Below are 24,568 nucleotides of genomic sequence, written 5' to 3' on the forward strand. Positions count from 1 at the left end.
GACTGTGCACCTGACACACAACACATACACCTCAGGACTGTGCACCTTACACACAACAAATACACCTCAGGACTGTGCACCTTACACACAACACACACACCTCAGGACTGTGCACCTTACACACAGCACACACACCTCAGGACTGTGCACCTTACACACAACACATACACCTCAGGACTGTGCACCTTACACACAACAAATACACCTCAGGACTGTGCACCTTACACACAGCACACACACCTCAGGACTGTGCACCTTACACACAGCACACACACCTCAGGACTGTGCACCTTACACACAACACATACACCTCAGGACTGTGCACCTTACACACAACACATACACCTCAGGACTGTGCACCTTACACACAACACATACACCTCAGGACTGTGCACCTTACATACAGCACACACCTCAGGACTGTGCACCTTACACACAGCACATACACCTCAGGACTGTGCACCTTACACACAACACACACACCTCAGGACTGTGCACCTTACACACAGCACATACACCTCAGGACTGTGCACCTTACACACAGCACATACACCTCAGGACTGTGCACCTTACCCCCCGTTTACACCCCCCCTCTCTACATGCTGTTTGCACTGTTATTGGAGATGCTTTAATCTCATTGTACATGTGTATAGTGACAATAAAGGCATTCTATTCTATTCTATTCTATTCTATTCTATTCTATTCTATTCTATTCTATGTAAATCTTATCAAAAACCTATGGAATGACATGAAGAGGGCTGTGTCCAGAAGATCCCCTCGCTATCTGATAGATCTGGAACATTTCTGTAAGGAAGGGTGGAATAAAATTACCAAATGAAGATGAGTGAAGCTGGTAGAGTCTTACATATAAAACTTATGTTACTGATGTACAAAGTGTGTATACTTATGCAACCACGTTATTGTATGTTTTAAGATTTTCCTTTTTTTTCAGAAAAGGTTTAAATTTGCTTTTTGCCTGAATGTTATTGGTTGCTAGCCTGGGCCCACCCATCCTAAGTGTGACGCAACACGAGGGCCTGTTGCGAGCTTAGTCTTGCAAGGCAAGCTATCTCCTAGGTGGTGTTTACATTAGACCGTATCAGCGGATCATCAGATTAACGTTTTTAAAACGATTCGCGTGCACACAGCAATGCCAATACACGATTCGCGTGCACACAGCAACGCCAATACACGGATACGCTCGGCTCCGCAGGCATCCTGCGCTCCAAATCACTCTGCCCTGAACAGCGAGTGCCCTCTGGAGGGTGCGCACTCCGGCCCTGCACAGCTCACAGAGCGCGCGAGTGAAGCGCACGAGCAGTGATTCGGGACAAATAGCAGGAAGTGAAGTTCGCGCCGTTTTTCAGCAGTCACGTCACATGACCAACGTGGCATGACCAACGCCAGCGAATCAGGAAGGTGGATGTCACAGTGACGTTGTCCAATGACGACGTCAGCTATAGCTCAGCACTGCGTTTCCTCGTTCCTCAATGTTTACACAGCACCGGATCAGCTACATACTGGGTTGAATACGTGGGCCCTGGCGGATTCAAACTGTTCCGCCTGTGGAGTCGTTTCCCAGCGTTTTAATGTGCATGGACAGTGCATCCGTGGCGAAAACGATACGGATACAGTCTAATGTAAACACTACCCTTGTCTGGCTAACGCGACTTCAAAGCTCAGGCCCTCGTGTTGCTTCACACTTAGGATGGGCGGGCCCAGGCTAGCTATCTCCAGCTCTTCCAAGCTCCGGAAAAATCGGGAGCCAATCAACTTTGAGCATCTCCAACGGCCCTGGGTAGAGGCGTGTTCAAGGCAGTGACATAGTAGAACTGCGACCGGAAGCCATAGATTGTTTACAGAATCATGCTGTATTGAAAGCATTCAACGGGAAGTTCTCATTGAAAACGGAGCAAAGAGCATCCCTGGAGGTATTTATTGAAAGGAAGGACGTTTTCGCCTTGCTCCCGACCGGCTTCAGTAAGAGTTTAATCTACCAGTTAACCCCGCTGGTAGCCAAATCAATGGGGCTCAGCGAGAATCCTATCGTCGCCAGGGGCGGACTTACCATTAGGCAAACCAAGGCGGTTGCCTAGGGTCCCCAAAATTTGGGGGCCCCTAACGGTCAGCCCCATCACAGTACCCACCCAGGTAGCATGTATATAGTGGACCACTGGTGGCTTTTGGACGGCAAGCCGTCGGTGGTATGCCAGCTGTGGTCTGAAGTCGGGCCGCTGCCTAGCACAAATCACAGCTCGGGGCGTGAGTGGCTTTTGGTTGGCGCCCCGCGATGGTACGCGAGGATTCGAATCCCACTATGCGCAAGATAGTGGAGGCTCGCCATCCTTGGACCGCTGAAGGACCGCTACCCATAGACGACAACGGACGTTAACGTTGGTGGAAGAACCAGCCACAACTTAATAGGACTTGGTAAGTACACCATCTTCTTTTTTATCTCTTGTAAAATTATCATATACAAAAACTATAGTAAACGTAATGCTAGCCTACACTTCAAAACTTCGTGAACTGTTGTGGTATGACGTTTCTGACAGCAAGACAGAGACAAACTCATTCTTAGGACTCGTTCAGAAAACGGGCATGATGGCTTACCATAGTTTGACATAATTAGCCAACGAAGGATAAATAAAGTAGCCTACATATCACCCTCGTATACGTACCTGGGGTGAAGTGTTTTTATTCACATATGAGAAAGGGGGGAAATTACTTTGGCTATCCGAAAGTGTACTCGCCTGTATTAACTGACAATCAGTTTTGCATGTAGATTGATGTAGCCTTTGCTAGGCAAACCTGTCCGACTTTTTAAAAATGAAGGCAACTTTATTGGTCAATAGTCAAGTCAAGTCAATTTTATTTATATAGCACATTTCATGTGGCTAACACAGACTCAATGTGCTGTAAAAGAAGAAAAGAATAAAATAAGATTAAAAACAGCACTAGACATATATAAAAAATATAAAAATATAAAAAAATAAAATAAAATAATGACACTAAAACGTCATAAAACAATGTAAACAGGGTAAAACAATGTCAGCTCAATAGGAAAAAAACAGGATAAAACAATGTAAACAGGGTAAAACAATGTCAACTCAACAGGGTAAAACAATGTCAACTCAACCAAAAGCTTGTGAAAATAAATACGTTTTAAGAGCCTTTTTAAAAGAGGGAGTAGACTGAGCTGACCTTAATTCCAAGGGAAGGGAATTCCAAAGCTTTGGGGCACAATAACTAAAAGCACCATGAGCCATATGTGTGTTAATTCTGGGGACAGATAAAAGACTTTGACTAGATGACCTGAGAGAACGAGTTGGATAATAGTGAGGGATAATGTCAGAGATATAGGTTGGGGCTAGGCCATTTACTGCTTTAAAAGTGATCAGAAGTATTTTGAACTGGATTCTTTGTTTTACAGGGAGCCAGTGAAGTGATTTCAGAATCGGAGTGATATGGTCAAATTTAGATGTTCTTGTGAGTGTTCTGGCAGCTGCGTTTTGAATCAGCTGGAGTTTGTTAAACGCCTGTTTAGTAAGCCCAGCATACAGGGAGTTACAATAGTCAAGGCGACTGAAAATAAAAGCATGTACTAACTTTTCAGAGTCCTGAAAAGACAGGAAGCCACGTACCTTAGAGATATTTCTCAGGTGATAAAAGGCTGTCTTAGTAATAAGAGATATATGTTTTTCAAAATTAAGATCAGAATCGAGGGTCACACCCAGATTTCTGACATCATCACAAGGTTTTACCAGAAGGGGGGTAAAAAAGGTACAAAGATGTTCTCTGCGAGCCTTAGGGCCTACAACTAAAATCTCAGTCTTACTGTCGTTTAACAACAGAAAATTCTGAGCCATCCAGTTTTTAATGTCAGATATGCAACTAATTAGATCATTTACTGGACTGGGGTCGTCAGGGGAAAAAGAAATGTAAAGTTGGGTGTCATCTGCATATGAATGATACGAAATATTATGGCGCCGGATAATAGACCCAAGTGGTAACATGTATAAATTAAAAAGCAGAGGGCCAAGGATTGACCCCTGAGGTACCCCATAAGAGATGTCCATAGTGTCAGAACAAAAATTGTTAATAGTGACAGAAAAAGATCTCCCATTTAAGTAAGAAGAGATCCAGGCAAGAGCTGTACCGCGAATGCCAATTAGATCTTGCAGGCGTTGAATTAAAATAATATGATCCACAGTATCAAACGCAGCACTTAAGTCAAGAAGCACAAGAACAGATACTTTATGGTTATCAGTGGCAATTTTGAAATCATTTATAACTCTGACCAAAGCAGTCTCTGTACTATGATTCACACGGAATCCAGACTGATAGGCATCGAAGAGAGTGTTATGAGACAGATAAGAGTAAAGCTGCTTGTAAACAACCTTCTCAAGAATTTTACCTAAAAAAGGTAGGTTAGAAATGGGCCTATAACTTTCACAAGCCAAGGGATCAAGGGTATGTTTTTTTAGTAGAGGAGTAACCAACGCATGTTTAAGACAAGAAGGGAAAGTACCAGATAGGAGAGACGTATTAACAATATTGAGAATGTCACTAGCTAAACAACTGAAAACCTGTTTGAGCAGCTCGGTAGGTAACGGATCAAGTGAGCAGGTAGCAGAACCAAGCTGCTGAACTATCTCTCCTAACTCACCTTGATGAATAGGAGTAAAACTGGGGAAACAGGCTGAGCTAACAAGCAGAGATCGGCTTAGAGAAAGGTAACTGGCATCAGTATGAGAGGGTATCTTGATATTGCTCCTGATAGTTAAAATTTTTTCACTGAAAAAGGTTGCAAACTCATTACACTTCTCTACAGAATGAAGTTCTGTGGGAATCGTAAGTGGAGGGTTGATAAGTTTATCAATAGTATTGAACAGTATTTTAGAGTTATTTGAATTTTCAGCAATAATCTGAGAGAAGTACTGCCTTCGAGCTTTTTTAAGTTCACCGTTATACATAAGAATATGATTCTTATAATTTACAAAATCAGCCTGCAGTTTAGATTTACGCCATTTTCGTTCATAAAAGCGGCAGGTTCTTTTAAAGGTGCTGATATTCTGTGATGTTCTCCAGGGTGACCTACGTTTACCTGAAATAGTCTTAATTTGCAATGGCGCAATGCTGTCCATAATACGTGTGACAGAAGAGTTGAAAGAATTGACTAAGGTGTCACAACAGGGGGATACAGCAGAGTCACATACAGAACCCATAGGAGAGATAGGAGTTGGCATAACAGATACCTGGCTGAGGTCACATGACCGAGCAGCATTAAAAGTCATAATAAATTTATCTGAGGTGTCTTCCCTAATCCTGCGCCTTAAGAGTGTTTTCACACCGGATACATATCTAGTCGTCGGCCAGGAAACACTGAAAAATATACAGAGGTGGTCAGAAAAACCAACATCTAAGGTGCCATTTATAGAGATTTCTAGGCCTTTTGAAATAACCAGGTCTAAGGTGTGGCCGTGGCTGTGAGTAGGAGCAGAAATATGTTGTATGAACTCAAAAGATGTCAACAGATCTATGAACTGAATCGCAAAAGAGTCAGCCATGTTATCAACATGAATATTAAAGTCACCAGAGATAAGAATACAATCATACCTTGTCACAATATTAGATAAAAAATCCCCAAACTCAGAAATAAAACCCACTCTATACTGTGGTGGATGATAGACTGTGACTATAAGAAAATTGTTAGATTGTCTCAGAGCTAAATATTCAAAAGCAGGGAAAGTACCAAAAGAAACAGTCTTACAGGGTAACACATGAGAAAAAAGGGCTGCTACACCTCCCCCTTTCTGATGTGAACGAGAGCAGTGAGCAAAAGAAAAGTCAGATGGTGATGCCTCAAGAAGTTCATAATTACCTGAGGAATCAAGCCATGTTTCAGTAAGAAAAATACAGTTTAACTTATGAGACGTGATAATGTCTCATCTCATCTCATTATCTCTAGCCGCTTTATCCTTCTACAGGGTCGCAGGCAAGCTGGAGCCTATCCCAGCTGACTACGGGCGAAAGGCAGGGTACACCCTGGACAAGTCGCCAGGTCATCACAGGGCTGACACATAGACACAGACAACCATTCACACTCACATTCACACCTACGGTCAATTTAGAGTCACCAGTTAACCTAACCTGCATGTCTTTGGACTGTGGGGGAAACCGGAGCACCCGGAGGAAACCCACGCGGACACGGGGAGAACATGCAAACTCCGCACAGAAAGGCCCTCGCCGGCCCAGGGGCTCGAACCCAGGACCTTCTTGCTGTGAGGCGACAGCGCTAACCACTACACCACCGTGCCGCCACGTGATAATGTCATTTACCAGAAATGTTTTATTACGGAGCGATCTGATATTTAGAAGGGCCATCTGCAGGTGATGAGGGGAACTACACTTTACCAGTGCAGATTGATCCCCAAGTGCTAAAACAGGAGAGGGAGAGCAACAAGAATCAGCAGGACCCATACTAGAGCTAGGTGTATTTATGAACTGAATTGGGTCATGCTGTGATGCATGTCAAGGTGTACTGAAAGCAATAAACTGAATAAAGTTAGTGGTTAACTGTAGGAGACCCAGTTTATTTGGGTGCACACCATCAGATCGATAAAGACTAGATTTTGTCCAGAATATATCAAAATTAGCAATATAATCATGACCAGCTGCACTGCAGAAATTCTTTAACCAGGTATGGAGACTGTACAACCTGCTGAAACGTTCAGAGTGACTGGAGTTAAATGGAATCGGGCCAGACATGATGCAGCGTTTTCCGTGACTTTCTATGGTGAGACATAAAGTTTCCAGCTCATCCTGAAGCTTGATAGAGGTTCTGGCCATGACATCATTTGTTCCCACGTGGACAATCACCCTCGTATACGTACCTGGGGTGAAGTGTTTTTATTCACATATGAGAAAGGGGGGAAATTACTTTGGCTATCCGAAAGTGTACTCGCCTGTATTAACTGACAATCAGTTTTGCATGTAGATTGATGTAACCTTTGCTAGGCAAACCTGTCCGACTTTTTAAAAATGAAGGCAACTTTATTGGTTAATAGATGACAGATGGGGTTTAACATTTGTCCTGTGACAAAAAAAAAAGTTTCAGGTCAGCACAGCAACTTTCCTCGCCTTGGCTGTCCATGGTTGTTAGCCTAGCTATCATAGCTATCGCCCCGATATTGTTTTGTTTCTGGAGTTCATGTCTGCATCCACTGGTGTTTTGAGGCAGCTACTGCAACTGATGTGTAGACAACATCGGGGTTCCCGCGGGGTCTTAAAAACCCTTAAAACATTGAATTGAAGCGTTTGGAAACGATACAAATGCCAGCCAGTGTCAGTGTATTGCCAGCAGTGATTTGTGGCTACCAGACGTGAACGAGTATAAAATTATAAAGAAGGAAGAACAGGACTAGGCATGCAAACCTGTTCACTTTACCACAGAAATTTTAAGGAATAATAGGGCTGTGACTTTACTCACTCCTTACACCAACTCTTCTTCAATGTCGTGCACCGAAATATCACAGTATCACAGTATCAATATTTCAGGTAGGCCTTCTTCTACCGGCAGTTATGCAGTAAGCTGTAACCAAAACACGACATATGTATTTGACAGAATTTAAAATATACGCCACTCAACATGATCCCAAATGCTGATTCACATATTTAATGTTTATGAACGTAGTAAAAAGAAATGTATAAAAAACATTTTGTGAACCTAGGTGATGTGTGTGTGAGAGAGAGAGAGAGAGAGAGAGAGAGAGAGAATGTTGATGCAGCTTTGTAATAAGACAGATGGTGATATGTTGTCTCTTTTCCCTTTACAGGTCAGTACAAGTCTGTAAGGTAATTTGGGGTAATTTAAGGTAATAGGCAACACTTGTGGCGCAATGTCTAGTTACTGGAGTAAGAGAAGAAGGATTGCTAAAGGCGTTGAATCAGACTTACTGAGTATAGGCCTAACTTCTTCAGCAGAGTGTGGGGGGGAAGGGGTGTCATATGAAGTGACTGAGGTCCAATTTACTCATGGGGGCAGTGGGGTAGAACCCCTACCAGGACATAGTGCCCATTCAGGACAGAGCAGTGGTGGAGTTAGTGAGCAGGTCCATTCAGGACAGAGCAGTGGTGGAGTGAGTGAGCAGGTCCATTCAGGACAGAGCAGTGGTGGAGTGAGTGAGGATGAACAGTCCAGTGAACATGCACATGACAGTGATGGCAGCGAGGAAATCTGTTCTTCAGGCGAAGACACACGAAGTCACCTTGCTCAATGGGCAGTTAGGAGAAGGATAAGCCATGCTGCTTTGGCAGATTTATTATCTTTTCTCTCTGGAAAATTGCATGGCTTGCCAAAAAATCCTAGAACGTTACTAAAAACAAAAACCACGTATCATGTTAAAAATATTTCAGGCGGTAGCTGCTATCATTTTGGCTTTGATCATGGCATTTCCTCTCATCTTGCTAACAAAAAACTCCTTTGACTTGCCCATCTTTAACAATCCAAGTGAACATAGATGGCCTGCCCCTCTATAAAAGCTCAAATGCACAGTTCTGGCCTATTTTAGGGCTCATTGAGTGTTTTGAGAATCAGATACAGACAAACAGGGAGCCATTTGTTATCGGGATCTACTTTGGAAATCAGAAACCTACAACACTAGAGTTTCTAGATGAGTTTGTCAGTGACGCACGTGTTCTTGAGAGAGATGGCTTTTTTTACCAGGGTGCTTCTATCGCTATAGCACTGTCAGCAGTGGTCTGTGACACGCCTGCACGGGCATTTATCCGAAGGTCAAAGGGACACACTGGGTTCTACAGTTGTCACAAATGCCATCAAAAGGGAGTGACATACCAAGGAAGAATGACCTTTCCACAATCAGATGCACCACCTAGACTGGACAGCGAAACATTTGATGAGTTTAGTGATGAGCAGCATTTCACAGGATTTAGTCCATTCAATCTTTTGTCAGTTGGAATAGTCACACAGTTTCCTCATGACTATATGCATGTGGTGTGCTTAGAGGTAGTGCGGAAACTGTTATACTTCTGGATGAGGAAGCCATTGCACACTCGAGTAGGTACAGCTGTCGTGCAGGAGGTGTCAACTACGCTTTTGGGTTATCGCTCATATTTCCCCATTGAATTCAACCGGAAGCCCCGAACTCTTACTGATTTTGAGAGGTGGAAAGCTACTGAGCTTCGCTCATTCCTGCTATACACTGGGCCAGCTTGCTTAAAGGGCAGAGTACCAGCAGCAATTTACAACAACTTCATGTTGCTGTCTGTGGCCATGACTATTTTACTTAGTGTATCTTTAGTGGGAGATTATGCTGACTATGCACACAGTCTACTCTTGGCATTTGCGAAACACTGCAACCAACTGTATGGTAGGGAGTACATTGGGTACAATATGCATGCCTTACTCCACCTCAGTGAGGAAACAAAGACATATGGAGCGTTAGACAACATATCCTGCTTCCCTTTTGAAAATTTCCTCGGCCAGCTAAAAACGACGATCCGGAAACCCAACAAGCCCCTAGAGCAGGTCATTCGTCGCTTGTCTGAAAAAAGGTTTAAGTCCAGCGAGTGTCTAAGTATCGAGTCAGGCCTGACAATGGAACATTACAGTGGCCCTGTACCACCGCATCTTACTGCCATAAAACAATTTAAAAGAATGCATATTCAGAGGGTCATCATTCAGGTCTCAACAAGTGACAGTTGTGTGGAGTTAGCGGGGGGAAGGATAGTGGTCATTGAAAACATCATAGTTGACAACAAGGCAGAAGTGCACATAGTGTTTAGGGCCTTCTCAAAGCTCTGCAACCTCTTTGACTACCCACTCGAGTCATCTGAAGTTGGCATCTACCATCTGTCTGCCCTGACACCTCAACTGCATCACACTCTAGCTGCACACATAGAGAGAAAATATGTCCTCCTTCCAGTTAAGGATGGCTTTGCTGGGCTACCGATGTTGCATCAGTAGGATTGCTGTTTTTTATGTTGGTGTAAGTGTTCAAATCACAATTTTGTTCAGGTGATATATTCAGGTTTCCCATCTCATTTAGGAAATGCTGTAGCTGTAGGAATTGATTATTAAGATGCCTTGGCAAGCCCACTTAAGTGTAACTATTTCTTCTTTCCACAGAAATGTATGTAGTCGTTTCCTTCCCCGCGGAGGGCTTGTTTTTTGTGGTGCCTGTTTCATGGATCATAGAAGATAAATGTTACTGGCCTCCCTTTAAAACGCTGGACAAGGTAAAAAAGGCTGCCCTACAAAATGAAACCCCTGACCCCAATTGTTGGACACTTCATCCAGTTGAGGTGCTTAAAGTTAAAGGTAGGCTCGGTTGTATATTTAAATATCATAATGCAGCATTTTGATTTGGGAGAAAAGGAGACAATTCAACTATTTGAATTTTGCTTGTTTGCTATTGTTGTTGTTTTTTTTATATAGACACATACGAAAAGGCCCACGGCCACTACCTTAAAGCAAAAAGAGGAGAGAAGCTGGAGACAGATGAGGAGACCATGAAAAGAAAAAGAAAGTAAGATAATATTTGCATCATACTAGTCACTAATATATAAACGGAGGTAGATTGACTGAATTACATAGGCAGCATGTGATCTAGACAGGTTTGACACAATCTACCAAATAACTACTGAATTACTCACAAATATATCAAAATATGCATAAATACTAAGTCAACTCAATCAATACAACAATATTTAATTACTTTGGTCATTTATGCAAAGAAATGCTGGATTCGCTTAGATGAGGTAACAAACTTCTCAAAGTCAGGTGAAGCTGAATCATGGCATCTGAGTAAGTAACCAACATGCAGGAGCCTCCTGTTCGATGTTCTACATTTTTTTTTTTTTGGATAGGACAGTGTAGAGAGACAGGAAATGAGCAGGAGAGAGAGACGGGGAGGGATCGGGAAATGACCTCGGGCCAGAATCGAACCCGGGTCCCCGGATTTATGGTATGGTGCCTTAGCCATCTGAGCCATGACACCCCCAGTTTGATGTTCTACATCGACCTACATTGCTTGGCAGACATGAGGTCATATCCTGAAACTAGAAATATCAACATAAGGGTTCTTCAAGGTGAACTAAGGAAGTGGACTATATAAACCAGACTACTTGTCATAATAAAAGTACATAGCCTTTTCTATATTTTTAACTAACCATAAATATTATTTGTACCAATGATATTGCCCTCAATGTCACATTCTTTAACATTTTGTAACTTGTGTAATCTCTAGGCCAAACATGAAATTCATCCAATCCAATGAATATAGTGATGAAGAAGATGACCGTCCCTATTTCCCTCCGGCTCCAAAAATTCAGCGACTGCCAGAGAAAATTTCTCTACCAAATTCAGGTTAGTGATATCTCTGAAAAGAAATTCATTTTTCTTTTTTCATGGTCTCTGTTACTTTTCATTTTGTGTTGCCTTACATTTCATGCACCCACATTTGACACAGGCCTTCTGCATATCTTCCTTTGTTTATTTTTTATGTTGCATTTGGACAAAAGTGTCAGTTAAGTATAATGTCATACCATTGCATTAAGTGTAATCATAGCATTGTATCATCTCACTAAACACGCCTTTTCATTTCCAATCTATTCAACAGAGTTTACCAGTCAGGCACCACAGGTCCCAACCACCACCACCCTGCCTCTACCACCACCACCACAACTCCCACCTCTACCACCACTACCGCAGCGCCCACCCAGCCATGAAGGTAAATGGGTCAATGTCATTTATTGTGCTCTGATATCAGGTGGTACAACCACTGCTAATGCTCATAAATTAATTAGTAATTGGTAATTAATGTACTGCAATGAATATGCTTCTTAGATAACCATTTAAGTCTTAATCTCTTTCAAACAGTGTACAGTCAATCACACAGAACCCCTTCAGTCACCAGGACCAGTACTTACCCTGCAGGTAATATTGGCCACTGTGTACTTAGTACCATGATTTGGTCTTCTAATTACCATGAATACTTGTATATCATGTGTCTTTTCACTCTGTTTGCAGTGTTGTCCAACCAAGCAGCCAGTCCCCCGTTGGAAACCTCACATCTTTTTCTGACATCCAGCCATGGAGGTATACACATAATACATTGGCTATTGAAAGTCTACACCCCTGTTCAAATGCCAGGTGTTCATGATGTAAAAAAAAAATGACAAAAAGAAACTATTTAACGTCATGACAACCTGGCACTTGAACAGGGGTATGTAAACTCATATGTGTACTTTATAAGTTGCTTTGGGTTTGGACAAAAGTTGCAGTAATAATCAATAATAATCACTGCCGTAATAATCTCACTAAACACGCCTTTTCATTTCCAATCTGTTCAACAGAGTTTACCAGTCAGGCACCACAGGTCCCCACCACCACCACCCTGCCTCTACCACCACCATCACCTCTACCACCACTACCACAGCTTCCAACGATTTCGCCTCTGCCAGCACCACCACAGCTTCCATCGAAGTCACCTCTTTTTCGAACATCCAGCCATGGAGGTAAATACATAATACAGTGCCTATTGAAAATGTACACACCCCTGTTCAAATGCCAGGTGTTCATGATGTAAAAAAATGACAAAAAAGACAAACTATTTTATGTCATGAAAACCTGGCATTTGAACAGGGGTATGTAAACTTATCATACCCACTGTACACTGCGTTCCAAATTATTATGCAAATGACATTTTTCACTGGTTTTCCTAAATAAATAACTAAATGACAAGTCATCATAATTTTCAAGTCATCAACCGTTAGAGTACAAAGCAAATATTTTTGAACGAACCTTCCAGTGATAACGGTATTTTTTTTAAAATTGAAAAACTGAAAATGCACTGTTCCAAATTATTATGCAAAGCAGAGTTTCAAAAGATGTTGTTCTTGTAAAGCATTAGCAGGTGATAATTACTGGAATCAAAACCTAGTTCAATCAAAAAATCTTACAGTTCAAGTTGCATTACTGGATGTGTAGCTGATTCAGAGCACACACAGGTTTGTGCAGATAAAGGCACATTAAGAAAGGTTCTTCCAGATAAATACATCAGAACAAGAGAGTAAATGATAAAATACTATTACAAAGCAACAAACAAGTCACTTTTGAAGCTGCTGGTAGCTCTGGAGTCTAATGCCGCTTTTCCACTACAAACGCGGCTGAGCCGTGCCGTGCTGAGTCGAGCTGAGTCGAGCTGAGCGGGGCTGTTGGAGTTGCATTTTGACTACAACCGCGCTGAACCGTGCTGGCTGGAAGTGGGTGGACACATTGGGTGGAGTTAGCGAAAGTGGGTGGACGTCACATGATGTCGTTAAGCAGCGCAAACAGTGACATCAGTGACAGTGGCGGAACAAGTCAGAGCCGGGCCGGGGGCGGGGCAAATGACCGGACCCTTTATTAAAGCTTATCATAACATCATTTTAGGCTACAAAATGTCCGCAACTGCGGTGTTTACCAATTTCAACACTACCGGGTGCAACTATGTTATTTAGTACATCAAGTCCTTCAAAGGGCGGCACGGTGGTGTAGTGGTTAGCGCTGTCGCCTCACAGCAAGAAGGTCCTGGGTTCGAACCCCGGGCCCGGCGAGGGCCTTTCTGTGTGGAGTTTGCATGTTCTCCCCGTGTCCGCGTGGGTTTCCTCCGGGTGCTCCGGTTTCCCCCACAGTCCAAAGACATGCAGGTTAGGTTAACTGGTGACTCTAAATTGACCGTAGGTGTGAATGTGAGTGTGAATGGTTGTCTGTGTCTATGTGTCAGCCCTGTGATGACCTGGCGACTTGTCCAGGGTGTACCCCGCCTTTCGCCCGTAGTCAGCTGGGATAGGCTCCAGCTTGCCTGCGACCCTGTAGAAGGATAAAGCGGCTAGAGATAATGATGAGATGAAAGTCCTTCAAACGAACATGTAACTCAGAAACAAAAAACATTAGGATACTGTACATGGCTCATAATAAAACATCAATAGCCTATACTGCGCACATTATTTGAAGGGCATACGAATGAGCGCTCAGAGGCTGCAACGGTGACAGGAAGAGTCAGAAATAAAAGGAGGGTGGTGCAAACCTCACTGAATGCACTGTGTTTACCAATTTCAACACTACGGGGTGCAACTATGTTATTTTGTACATTAAGTCCTTCAAACGAACATGTAACTCAGAAACAAAAAAACATTCGGCGACATACTGTACATGGCTCATAATAAAACATCAATAGCCTACTGCGCGCATTATTTGAAGGGCATACGACAAGCCTTGCGCTCCGCGAACTCGTGCACGATGCTCTGTAAGTCACTGATTCAGTGAGCTTTTAAGCGGTAGTCTCACGACCCGAATAGTAAACAATAAACATGGAGGACATGGAGTCGTTAGTGTTGCTGGTCTTGGTGCTGTGGCTTGTTGTCACCGACAACGCCAACAGATACTGGCAAGAGCGTATAGATGAGGCGAGGCGCATAAGGCTTCAGAAATTCTCGTAATTCTTCTTCTTCCGGGTTTGCGGTGTTTACAGATCCCAGCGCGCTCGCGGGGCGTTTGTGGGCATGTGAGGACACGCCTCCTCACCAATCAGTGCACAGGGGAGTGTCTGCTCACGCCTCCAGCCTCACTCGGCACGGCTTGGCTCGCTTCAGCCCCACTCCAAAACGGTGCGAGTTTTAGGGGCTAAGCAGGGCTGAAACGAGCTGAGTCGTGCTGGTTTTTGGTAGTCGAAACGCGAGCCGTGTCGGGCTGAAGTGAGCTGAAGCGAGCTGAAGTGAGCTGAAAAAGGGTAGTGGAAAAGGGCCATAAGAAACACCAAGGTGTAGATATGCAGTTATGTATAAACCTTCTATTTGGTCATCCTTAACCAATGCTCACAAGCAGAAACGACTCCAGTAGGCCTAGAAATACATAAAGACTACTTTTCAAACAGTCTTGTTCACTGTTGAGTGTCCTTGCACTGTTGAGTGCCCTGGATGCTCCAGGTGGATGGTTGGTGAATGACCACCATGTCCTAATAAGGCTACTACATCAGCAAAGAGGAGACAGAGCCATGATTTGGGCTGGAATCATGGGGAGACACCTGGATGCCTCCTTTAGGGTACCCAAATGTGTGAAAATGATGTTTGGGAAGTATGTTGAGTTTAAGACTGACTACTGACCACTTTATATGGTCTTCATGTATGGGCATGGCAGTGCACCATCTCATGCTGTTAAGAATACCTATGCACTCATGCATGTGGTTTTCTTGTATTTCTAGGTTGTTTCTGCTTGTGAGCATTAGTTAAGGTGGGCCAAATAGAAGGTTTCTTCATAACATCTTCTTGGTGTTTGTGGGACTCCAGAGCTACCAGCAGCTTCAAATTTGAACTGTTTCACCTTTTTCCTGCTTTGTAATATATTTTAGCATATATTCTCTTAATCGAATGGATTTATCGGACAGAAACCTTTCTTAATGCGCCTTAATCTGCACAATTATGTGTGTGCTGTGAATCAGCTACAAATCCAGTAATGGAACTAGAACTGTAAGATGTTTTTGAGTAATTATCACCTGCTGATGCTTCCAATTTCACAAATGGCCATTTTTAGTTCTTTACAAGAACAAAATCTTTTAAAACTCTGCTTTGCATAATAATTTGGAACAGTGCATTTTCAATTTTTTCAGTTTTTCAATTTTTTAAAAAAATACAGTTATCATTGGAAGGTTTGTTCAAAAACATTTGCTTTGTACTCTAACGGTTGATGACTTGAAAATTATGATGACTTGTCATTTAGTTATTTATTTTGGAAAACCAGTGAAAAATGTCATTTGCATAATAATTTGGAACGCAGTGTATGTTACTTTGTTCATTTTCTATTTTATAAGTTGCTTTGGACAAAAGTATCAGTTAAGTATAATGCCATAACATTGCATTCAGTGTAATCATAGCATTGCACCATCTCACTATTTACTAACCACATTTCCAATCTGGGGTGGCACGGTGGTGTAGTGGTTAGCGCTGTCGCCTCACAGCAAGAAGGTCCTGGGTTCGAGCCCCGGGGCCGGCGAGGGCCTTTCTGTGTGGAGTTTGCATGTTGTCCGCGTGGGTTTCCTCCGGGTGCTCCGGTTTCCCCCACAGTCCAAAGACATGCAGGTTAGGTTAACTGGTGACTCTAAATTGAGCGTAGGTGTGAATGTGAGTGTGAATGGTTGTCTGTGTCTATGTGTCAGCCCTGTGATGACCTGGTGACTTGTCCAGGGTGAACCCCGCCTTTCGCCCGTAGTCAGCTGGGATAGGCTCCAGCTTGCCTGCGACCCTGTAGAACAGGATAAAGCGGCTAGAGATAATGAGATGAGATGAGATTTCCAATCTGTTCAACAGAGTTTAGCAGTCAGGCACAGCATCATCCATCAAATCAGCAAATCAGCATCCAGCAAGGTAGAACTGAATTATCATTCATCTGGCACCAATATTAAAGGAGAAGCAGACTAACGCCTTAAGATACAGCCCCTGTTATAAATTAGCTGAATAGCTGTTACCAGAATGGCAATGACCAAGTCGTAATGTATTACTAAAGGCCCTATGCACTGTCATAGTGGTACTATGGCAGTAAAGTTTTTCTCAGTGGCCATCAGAGGTGGAAAGTAACGAATTACATTACTCGCGTTACTGTACTTGAGTAGCTTTTTTGTGTACTTATACTTTTTCAAGTAATTTTTAAAGAGTGTACTTTTACTTTTACTTAAGTATGTTTTCTTTTAAGTAGTGTACTTCGGTACATTTTACATCACAACCGTTACTGAGTAAAAATAAATAAATAAAAAATAAAAAAACGCTAAAACGGAGAAGGGGAAATGCATGGGCGTCGCCACCATTGAATGTGAAGGGGGCGTGTCCCCCTCACATTTCATAATTCTTCGTTTGGACCCGCCCACATTTAACATAAAATATGAGTTCACCCAGCGCCGTTTCTATTGCTTCGTGAAAGAATCCATTCCACTTGATCGATAAGAGAAAACACAGAGCACTGAAAATCCACTCCGGGGTTTTCCGGGCGTTACCGACAACAGCTCACCGCGCGCGAGGGAAGCGAATCTCAGCGCGAGCACAGAAATGTTGGTGCAGCTGCTGGAAAGTGGAGGAGGTGACGTCATCCCCATTGCAACCTCACAGTGTCTAGCTTTTGCTAAAACCTTATTCTTTTGTTATCTGCCCTCAAAATTAACCCTAGGACACGTTAAATTAATGTCCAACTAAACAGTGAAATAAGCTGAGCCTAATGGGGTATTCTTGATTGATGATGAATTGTTTGCAGTATTTGCTCCTCCCCAGACACAATGGACATAAGGACATTCTTTACAAAGAAGCGGAAAGTCAGTCAGAATTTCCCCACAGGACAGGGTTTTTGTCCCAATGGAAATGTTAGTGCAGTTAGTTGGCTAGTCAATGTTAGGAGTTGTATCAGCTAGCTTAACGTTAGCTATCATTTAATTCAAACCCAGTAGGCCTGCCTTACTGTAATGCCAAGAATGAGGTCAAGTCTGCTCTGATGATATTTATTGATTCCTTGTTTTGTCTGCTCTTTGGCAGTTTTCTGGAAAGTAGGATGGGAAATCAGTGTATGGGGAAGGAATAGTAGAGAGGAAAGCGATGGAGAGAGATGGAGGTTATTCCAGGTGGATTGTGAAGGAAAGGGGGATAAAAGTTATGAAGTGGTAGAAATTGTGGTGGCACCAATATAAGAAGGAGTTCTATCTATAAATCTATTTGTTATACTAATCTGTAAATGCTACTGTAGTACCACCATTGCATGTAGGTTGACAAAACTGCACTTGTTCATTGTGTGAAGTTCTCTTTTATGTGTCGTTGCTTGACACAGTGTAATTTTGTGTTATGAAGACTGCATGATGCCATGCCATTTTTGTTATGAGTATCGCTAAATCGGAAAAAAGTAAAATGCACCCACTAAAGTCACTGTTGGTGGTGAACAAAATTGCACCTGTTCATTGTGTGAAGTTATTTTTTATGTGTCACCGTTGCTTGACAGTGTGATTTTGTGTTATGAAGTTTGCATGATGCCATGTCAGCCTGTTCATTGTGTGAGATTATGAATATTCTTATTTTTAAACATACAGTTGAGTGTCACTATTGCTTGGCCCAGTGGCATGTTGTGTTACATCTAAAACTAAATAGAAAACACAAAATAAAAAGTAAAATGCACCCATAAAATCACTGTTGGTGATAAATTGTGTCACATTCATCTCATTATCTTAGGCATAGTGGTGGGTTTAAAAACAGGCTGATGAATATATGGACTAGTTGATTGAGGACTTATTGTTGAAAATTAATTAAAATTTTTCTGGCGGAGGACCCCCCGCCAGTGTGTCCCCCCCCACATGAAAAATGCTTCTGACGCCCCTGGGGAAATGCGTTCTGGAAATGAATCACGGGAAGGACAGTTGTCGCGCGCGCGAGTCTCACACAGACGATGGCGGACATGCACCGGCGCTTTAAGGGGGGGGGGCTTCGGGGGGCTCAAACCCCTGGGCCACAGCCAATCAGGGGCCTTGTAATATTAATAAAATAATAAACTGTCGGAATCATGGGCCTACATTAATGTACGGATAGAAATAAGGTTAGAAATAAATGAGCGCACAGTAGCCTGCTGTAAGAGACATGGTGGATGTGGTTCGCGAAACGAACACCCACAACTGTACCAGAATAAAATGTAACAAAATGTAACGTCACGCACGAAAGCGCGCTAAAGACTGCAGACTACTGAGACACAAATTTAGAGGCTTTGAAAGATGAAGCGTTCACATGTTAGCGGGGCGCATAAAAGGAAAAAAAGAGAGAGATGCAGGTAATGACAGAATCGTTGCCTAAAGTCACAGACTTTTTTAAGGTAAGGATCACCAATCTGTTCAGAATATCAGCTACTTATCAGTTAGCAGCCTACCAGCAGCTAGGCTATGTGCAGCTAGGCTAGATATGCTATGATCTGTCCAACAGTAAAATAAATCAGTTGTGATTTGAATACGTGTCGTGTGATTTGAGTTATAATCCTGTTAGTATAATAGCATATTTCGATGGGGATAATAAAATGTCTAAAACGGCATCTACTGAAGAAATTGATGAAAAGATTGTAGCCTATAATTTTCACAGTTCAGGCAGCAGACAGAGTAAGCATACTGAGGGGAATAGCAATACAAAGCTAGCGCAGATCCACATTTCTCGCTAGCTGTGTTGGGTGTGTTGTTAACCCGTGTGGATTTAAGTGAAATACTTGAGAAGTTCTGTGGTCGAGACAACGTTTTAAGGTAAGGACGCTTGATTATTAATGTTTGCCCGCCGTGGCTTGTTGTTGACGAAAGGCCCACACAATTTTGCCTTATGCAGCTACTGCTAGCGTCATGCTTTGAACTAGGTTAAGCTCATTTGCGCTAAAGGATGGGTTTATTGAAGGACTTTGATGTAGCTAGTTTCTTTTTAAAAAATCATATGCTCAAAACAGTATGCCCGTGTTCATCATGTTTAACTTTTTTCTTGATGGAGTGCGTGAAATATTGTTGCAAGTGGTATTTCGATGCAGTCATGTCAAAAAGGCAGTTGAATGCATGGTCTTATTCAAGGAGAAGGAAGACTTGCATGATGCTTGAACACAGATCGGTAAAATAGACCCTAGTAGGACTTGGTTTCGTGTATTTCGGTCTGTAGAGTTATGAGTTTGGCCGCTGTCCATGGTGTTTACGTTTCATGTGGCCGCCGAGCCAAGTACCTTCATCATCATCATCATGTTCCCCTGTCAAAAGTTAAACTCTCTAGGGGTGCTTCTGCTGTAGCAGTTGCAGCAGTTGCTCAAAGTTTGATTTGTCCATCATCATACGTCTTATCTGTTGGGTGTCTATGCCCAGCAGATTTTCCCATTTCGTCCATTTGTAACCATTTTTGTCAAACAGGAGCTGCTTTTGCACTTGGTTATTGCCCATCCGGCAAACGTGAGCAATATATTTTAGTTGTTGTACGTAGCAGGATAGTTTTATATCCTGGGTTCCTGTCAGTTTCCGGAGGTCAGCATTGGACATCTTGTAGCTCCAGTCTATATCTTCATTTGTAGTGTTCTTTTGGTCAGGGGCATTCTTTCGTTTATATCCACCTTTAATCATTTTCCTTAGGAAGCCGTGCCACACTACCTCAATTTTGTGAATTTCACTGGATGATAGTTGCCATGCCTGTGTGCTGTACAGGAGACGAGATCGAACGCATGCCACTAGGAACTTTATATGGGTTTTTAGTAGTATTCGGTGTATAATGTGTTTCAGTTCATTCCATTTCATGAATGCAGCACTTATCCTAGCATGCAGGAAGTGTGAGGATTCATCACAGTTGCTGACATTATAACCAAGATATTTAAAGGTGCGGACGTTTTTAATATTAGTGCCGCCAAGGGAAATGATACTTGGTTTACATTTGATATCCTCATTGACGTTAAAAGCCATTGTTTCTGTTTTGACATATGATATTTGTAAACCAAAGCGGGTGTAGGTCTTATCATACAACTGAAGAATATTCTGAAGCTCCTCGATGGATCCAGCGAGTATGGCCTGATCATCTGCGTATAGAATCTCTGTTATGCAACCCTCTCCTGATGCTCGTGCTTTCGTACGCATTTCTCTTGTGAATACCTCATCTGGAATGCAATATCTGAACTTGAAGCCTGTATCTAGGTACAGTTTTGATATCTCATGCTGTGCAATCCTGACAACAAAGTCCATATAGATATTTAAAAACTGATGGCGATTCTAGGGCACCTTGTCTTGCAGTGAATGTTTGTTTTCATGCCGCCGAGCTATTTTTATGTATTCTATTTTTTAAAAGGACTTGTCTGTAGGTGTGTGTGTTTTATGTTTACAACACATAGGTCTACATTAGCGCACGCGTGCTTGTGTGGTTATCTCTGGCCATGCCCCTGCGTGAAAGTTACGCAGTATCACTGTCCTGTCCGTGGTGGTAATCAGAACTGGCTCTGTAATGATAATGCGCGCGTTCTTCTCTCCCTCTGTGGTCGGATGTGTTGAGCGATGTGAGCGTGGGCCTTGTGCAGCTACGCTGAGCCAAACGTAACCTATCGTAGGCTTCTAGGCTAATTATGCGCTTACACTGTAAATGCTTGACACGTATTGCAAATAAAATAAGAGTGTTTTCCTGGCCAACGGTAAGGGTAGGGTTGACAGGTAGCCTATGAGGGGCCTAGCCCCTGGGCCACGGTGTTGATAAAGCACCCCTGCGGACATGGAGGAGACCGAGGAACCTGTGGTGGACGACCCTGCAGAAAACGCAATTTCTTCCAGTAATGAAGTGCACCCCTGGCCCTACATACGTGATCACTTCAGCTTCGTAGAGAAAAGGGGTGACAGTTTCATTATGCAATGCAGATTGTGTGCCCAAGAAGACAACCATTGCGGCATACAAAAATTCGACGTCTAATCTGCGCAAGCATGTTGAGGTAATTATTGGCATCATAATCACAGGCGCAGATAGAGGGTGGGACGGGTGGGATTCGTCCCACCCAGATTTAAATTCACCTCGTTCGGTCCCCCCCACTTATAGGGAGGAAAAAACGTCTATGCTGTCTTTCTTTGCATAAGGCAAACCTCACGGAAAAATCAAAAGACTAATAACCATTCGGTTTATTGAGGTGCACAGCAGTGTATACATAGTTGCAACAACTCGCATAAAACAAAACAAAGACTGATATTCGGTTGGTTGAGCTGCGCAGACTGCACAGGTTTCGAGCTCGAGCTTGGTTGCTATGGTTACCCACAACAAGTTTGACAGGCATATCGGGGTTGGGGTTGGTTTGCTGGCAGCTTTGTCCCCCCCAGTTTTTGTCCCCCCCAGTTTTTTGTCCCCCCCAGTTCAAAAAACGTATCTGCGCCCCTGATCATAATGTTTCCTTTCCATAGTAAAACCGACAATAGGCTGGTTGTATTCCAAAAATAGTGGATGGAATTGCTAATGTTGAAGTAGCAACCTGTTGGTACTGTAACATAACGGTAACTAGTCTGTTATTCGGTTGGCTAATCATGCAAGCAAGTTAGCTCGCCAACCTGACGTGATCAGTCCTCCTACCATTCTACATCCAACAGGCCAGAAAGGAATACTAAGCAAAACAAATAATGTTTGAATTGAATTGTTCAATAACACACAGTGCACACAGGCAAGCTACGAGATTTCAGTGCAACATTTCACTTTCATATTTCGTGTACAATGCTTTGTGTGTGGTCAGGGTGATGTAAATGACATGACTGTGTGTATTGACCTTTTTTGTTTGTCTCAGTTTTAATGCAGCATTATCCTAAGCATTCAGTTTGATACACTTCCTTTAAATAAAACATCTGGGTTGAGATGTACATATATCCTTGTTTCCTCTTCTTTTTCATTTTTGCACAACACAATGGAGGCAGAAAACACCCATTGTTAAAAGTAACGTTTTACTTTTACTCAAAGTACATTTTAAATGATCTACTTTTTACTTTTACTTGAGTAGATTTTTTTGTCTGGTAACTTTACTTGTACTTAAGTAAAATTTCATCAGAGTAACAGTACTTGTACTTGAGTATAATATTTTAGTACTCTTTCCACCTCTGGTGGCCATTACAGCGTCCTTTTGGTGGAATGGCGTGTGTTAAGGGGCTACGAAAGTTTTGTTTGTTTTTGTTTTGAGAAGGACACCATACATTCATCCTTGATTATGTCAATTTCAGTAACACAGATGTTGATGTTGTTTGAAAGCTGTGTAAATGGAAACTAAGTATCTGAATTACTACATCTATACTTATACCATTTCTAATCTGTTGTCTTTGATTCATAGATTTTTGCAGACTTGTTCTGCAGCACCTCCGGACGATTGAGGAGGAGATTAAGGAGGTTAAGCAGCAGGTGGCTGCAAATACAGCCATCCTGCAGAAGCTAGGGGTGCTGGTGTGGCAGACCTTTGCCTCGTCCAGGAAACCAACATGCCCCTCAGTAACCTGGAGGAACTGGAGGAGCTGGAGAGGCAGCTTGGGTCTGACATTTACCTGAAAAACCAACTGGTAAGTCTGGATTTTAAAATGTTGCAATATGAATTTGAAGGCATACAAGTCTTAACCTGGCTCTCGTGACGAATGTTGCTCTGAGTTGCTCCACAAACATTTATCTGTAACTATGGCCGTAGTGCGCTTAGCCAAAGTTCCTGTCTTAAAATACCGTCTCTGGCTTAGCTCTCCAAATGTTTTATCAAAAATCCTTGCACATGATTGGAAAAACCACTTGTCTGACAATTAAAGCACTACTGTAACATTTCTGGAAAATAGTTCATTTTACACCTCTCCCTGAATTAAGTGATTTGTCGACAACGTTACATCTATGAAAGCCCTGCGAGCCGGATTGGTCAGGCTGCCTGGGTAAATCTGAAAATCCACCCAGATCCACGAGTAGCTCATAAAGCTGTGCGGAAACACACAGATCTGGCGAGAGCCAGGTGATCCCACTGATTGAGCATTGCTAAAATTGATCCCATTCCCAAGGGGAGCGACGTGTGCACAATAAATCATATATATGTTTCCAATTTTCAACATCATACCCACTGTATTTGAAGGTTACAGATGAACTATCAAACAGCTAAGATGTTTGACTGAATGTTATGCCATTGTAATTTTGGTCTTTGTATTCCAGGTGAACATACTTGCTGTTTTTGGGGGGAAACCACCAAAGACGCGGTGAAGAGGATGTTGGGCCGTATTTTGAGGAAGTCCCTGGCGCTTCAAATAAATTGGACTGGTGCTGGAGGAAAGGTGGCGTTCAAGTCTTTACACCTGAAGAATGTGTTGCACAGTAAGCTAAAAAACAAACTTTTTTTTTACATTTTGAATCATTATTGTGAAGTATTTACAACCCCTGGCAAAAGCATTTTTTTCTTACTTACTCCTTGTTTTACAACAGGAGCTGTTAGGAGAGTGGTGCACACAGCAACAGAAGAGGACCTGCAAAAAGAAGTTGCGATGTACCTAAAGGGGGCGTCTGACCGAGAGGGAGGGAGAAAAGACAGGCAGAAAAAAGTGGGCAATGGGGAAATGGGGAATATTTGAACTAGTCATTATCTCTAGCCGCTTTATCCTTCTACAGGGTCACAGGCAAGCTGGAGCCTATCCCAGCTGACTACGGGCGAAAGGCGGGGTACACCCTGGACAAGTCGCCAGGTCATCACAGGGCTGACACATAGACACAGACAACCATTCACACTCACATTCACACCTACGCTCAATTTAGAGTCACCAGTTAACCTAACCTGCATGTCTTTGGACTGTGGGGGAAACCGGAGCACCCGGAGGAAACCCACGCGGACACGGGGAGAACATGCAAACTCCGCACAGAAAGGCCCTCACCGGCCCCGGGGCTCGAACCCAGGACCTTCTTGCTGTGAGGCGACAGTGCTAACCACTACACCACCGTGCCGCCCTGAACTAGTCATTTTATATTTATTTATTATATATTTATTATAAATTGTTCATATGTATTTATTTATTTACTTCAAACTGTA

The 24,568-nt window shown here is 42.8% G+C and overlaps 1 protein-coding gene across 2 annotated transcripts; it reads left to right on the plus strand.

Annotated features, from left to right (window-relative positions):
• The first annotated feature begins 885 nt into the window (after window positions 1–885).
• On the plus strand, window positions 886–24,226 carry LOC132874870 (protein shank-like). Of its 2 annotated transcripts, none has more exons than XM_060911337.1 (11): window positions 886–2,430; window positions 10,148–10,339; window positions 10,457–10,547; window positions 11,268–11,386; window positions 11,640–11,750; window positions 11,900–11,956; window positions 12,050–12,118; window positions 12,376–12,537; window positions 22,859–23,081; window positions 23,704–23,862; window positions 23,971–24,226. In XM_060911337.1, exons 2-9 carry the CDS (start codon window positions 10,150–10,152, stop codon window positions 23,068–23,070), a joined length of 1,011 nt encoding a protein of 336 aa, XP_060767320.1. In that variant the 5' UTR covers window positions 886–2,430; window positions 10,148–10,149; the 3' UTR covers window positions 23,071–23,081; window positions 23,704–23,862; window positions 23,971–24,226. The 2 variants fall into 2 exon arrangements, with proteins under 2 accessions (XP_060767320.1, XP_060767319.1); XM_060911336.1 differs by lacking the exon at window positions 886–2,430 and adding an exon at window positions 7,838–7,854.
• The last annotated feature ends 342 nt before the right edge of the window (window positions 24,227–24,568 follow it).

The sequence above is a fragment of the Neoarius graeffei genome, chromosome 27 (assembly GCF_027579695.1).
Source record: "Neoarius graeffei isolate fNeoGra1 chromosome 27, fNeoGra1.pri, whole genome shotgun sequence".
Lineage (NCBI taxonomy): Eukaryota > Metazoa > Chordata > Actinopteri > Siluriformes > Ariidae > Neoarius > Neoarius graeffei.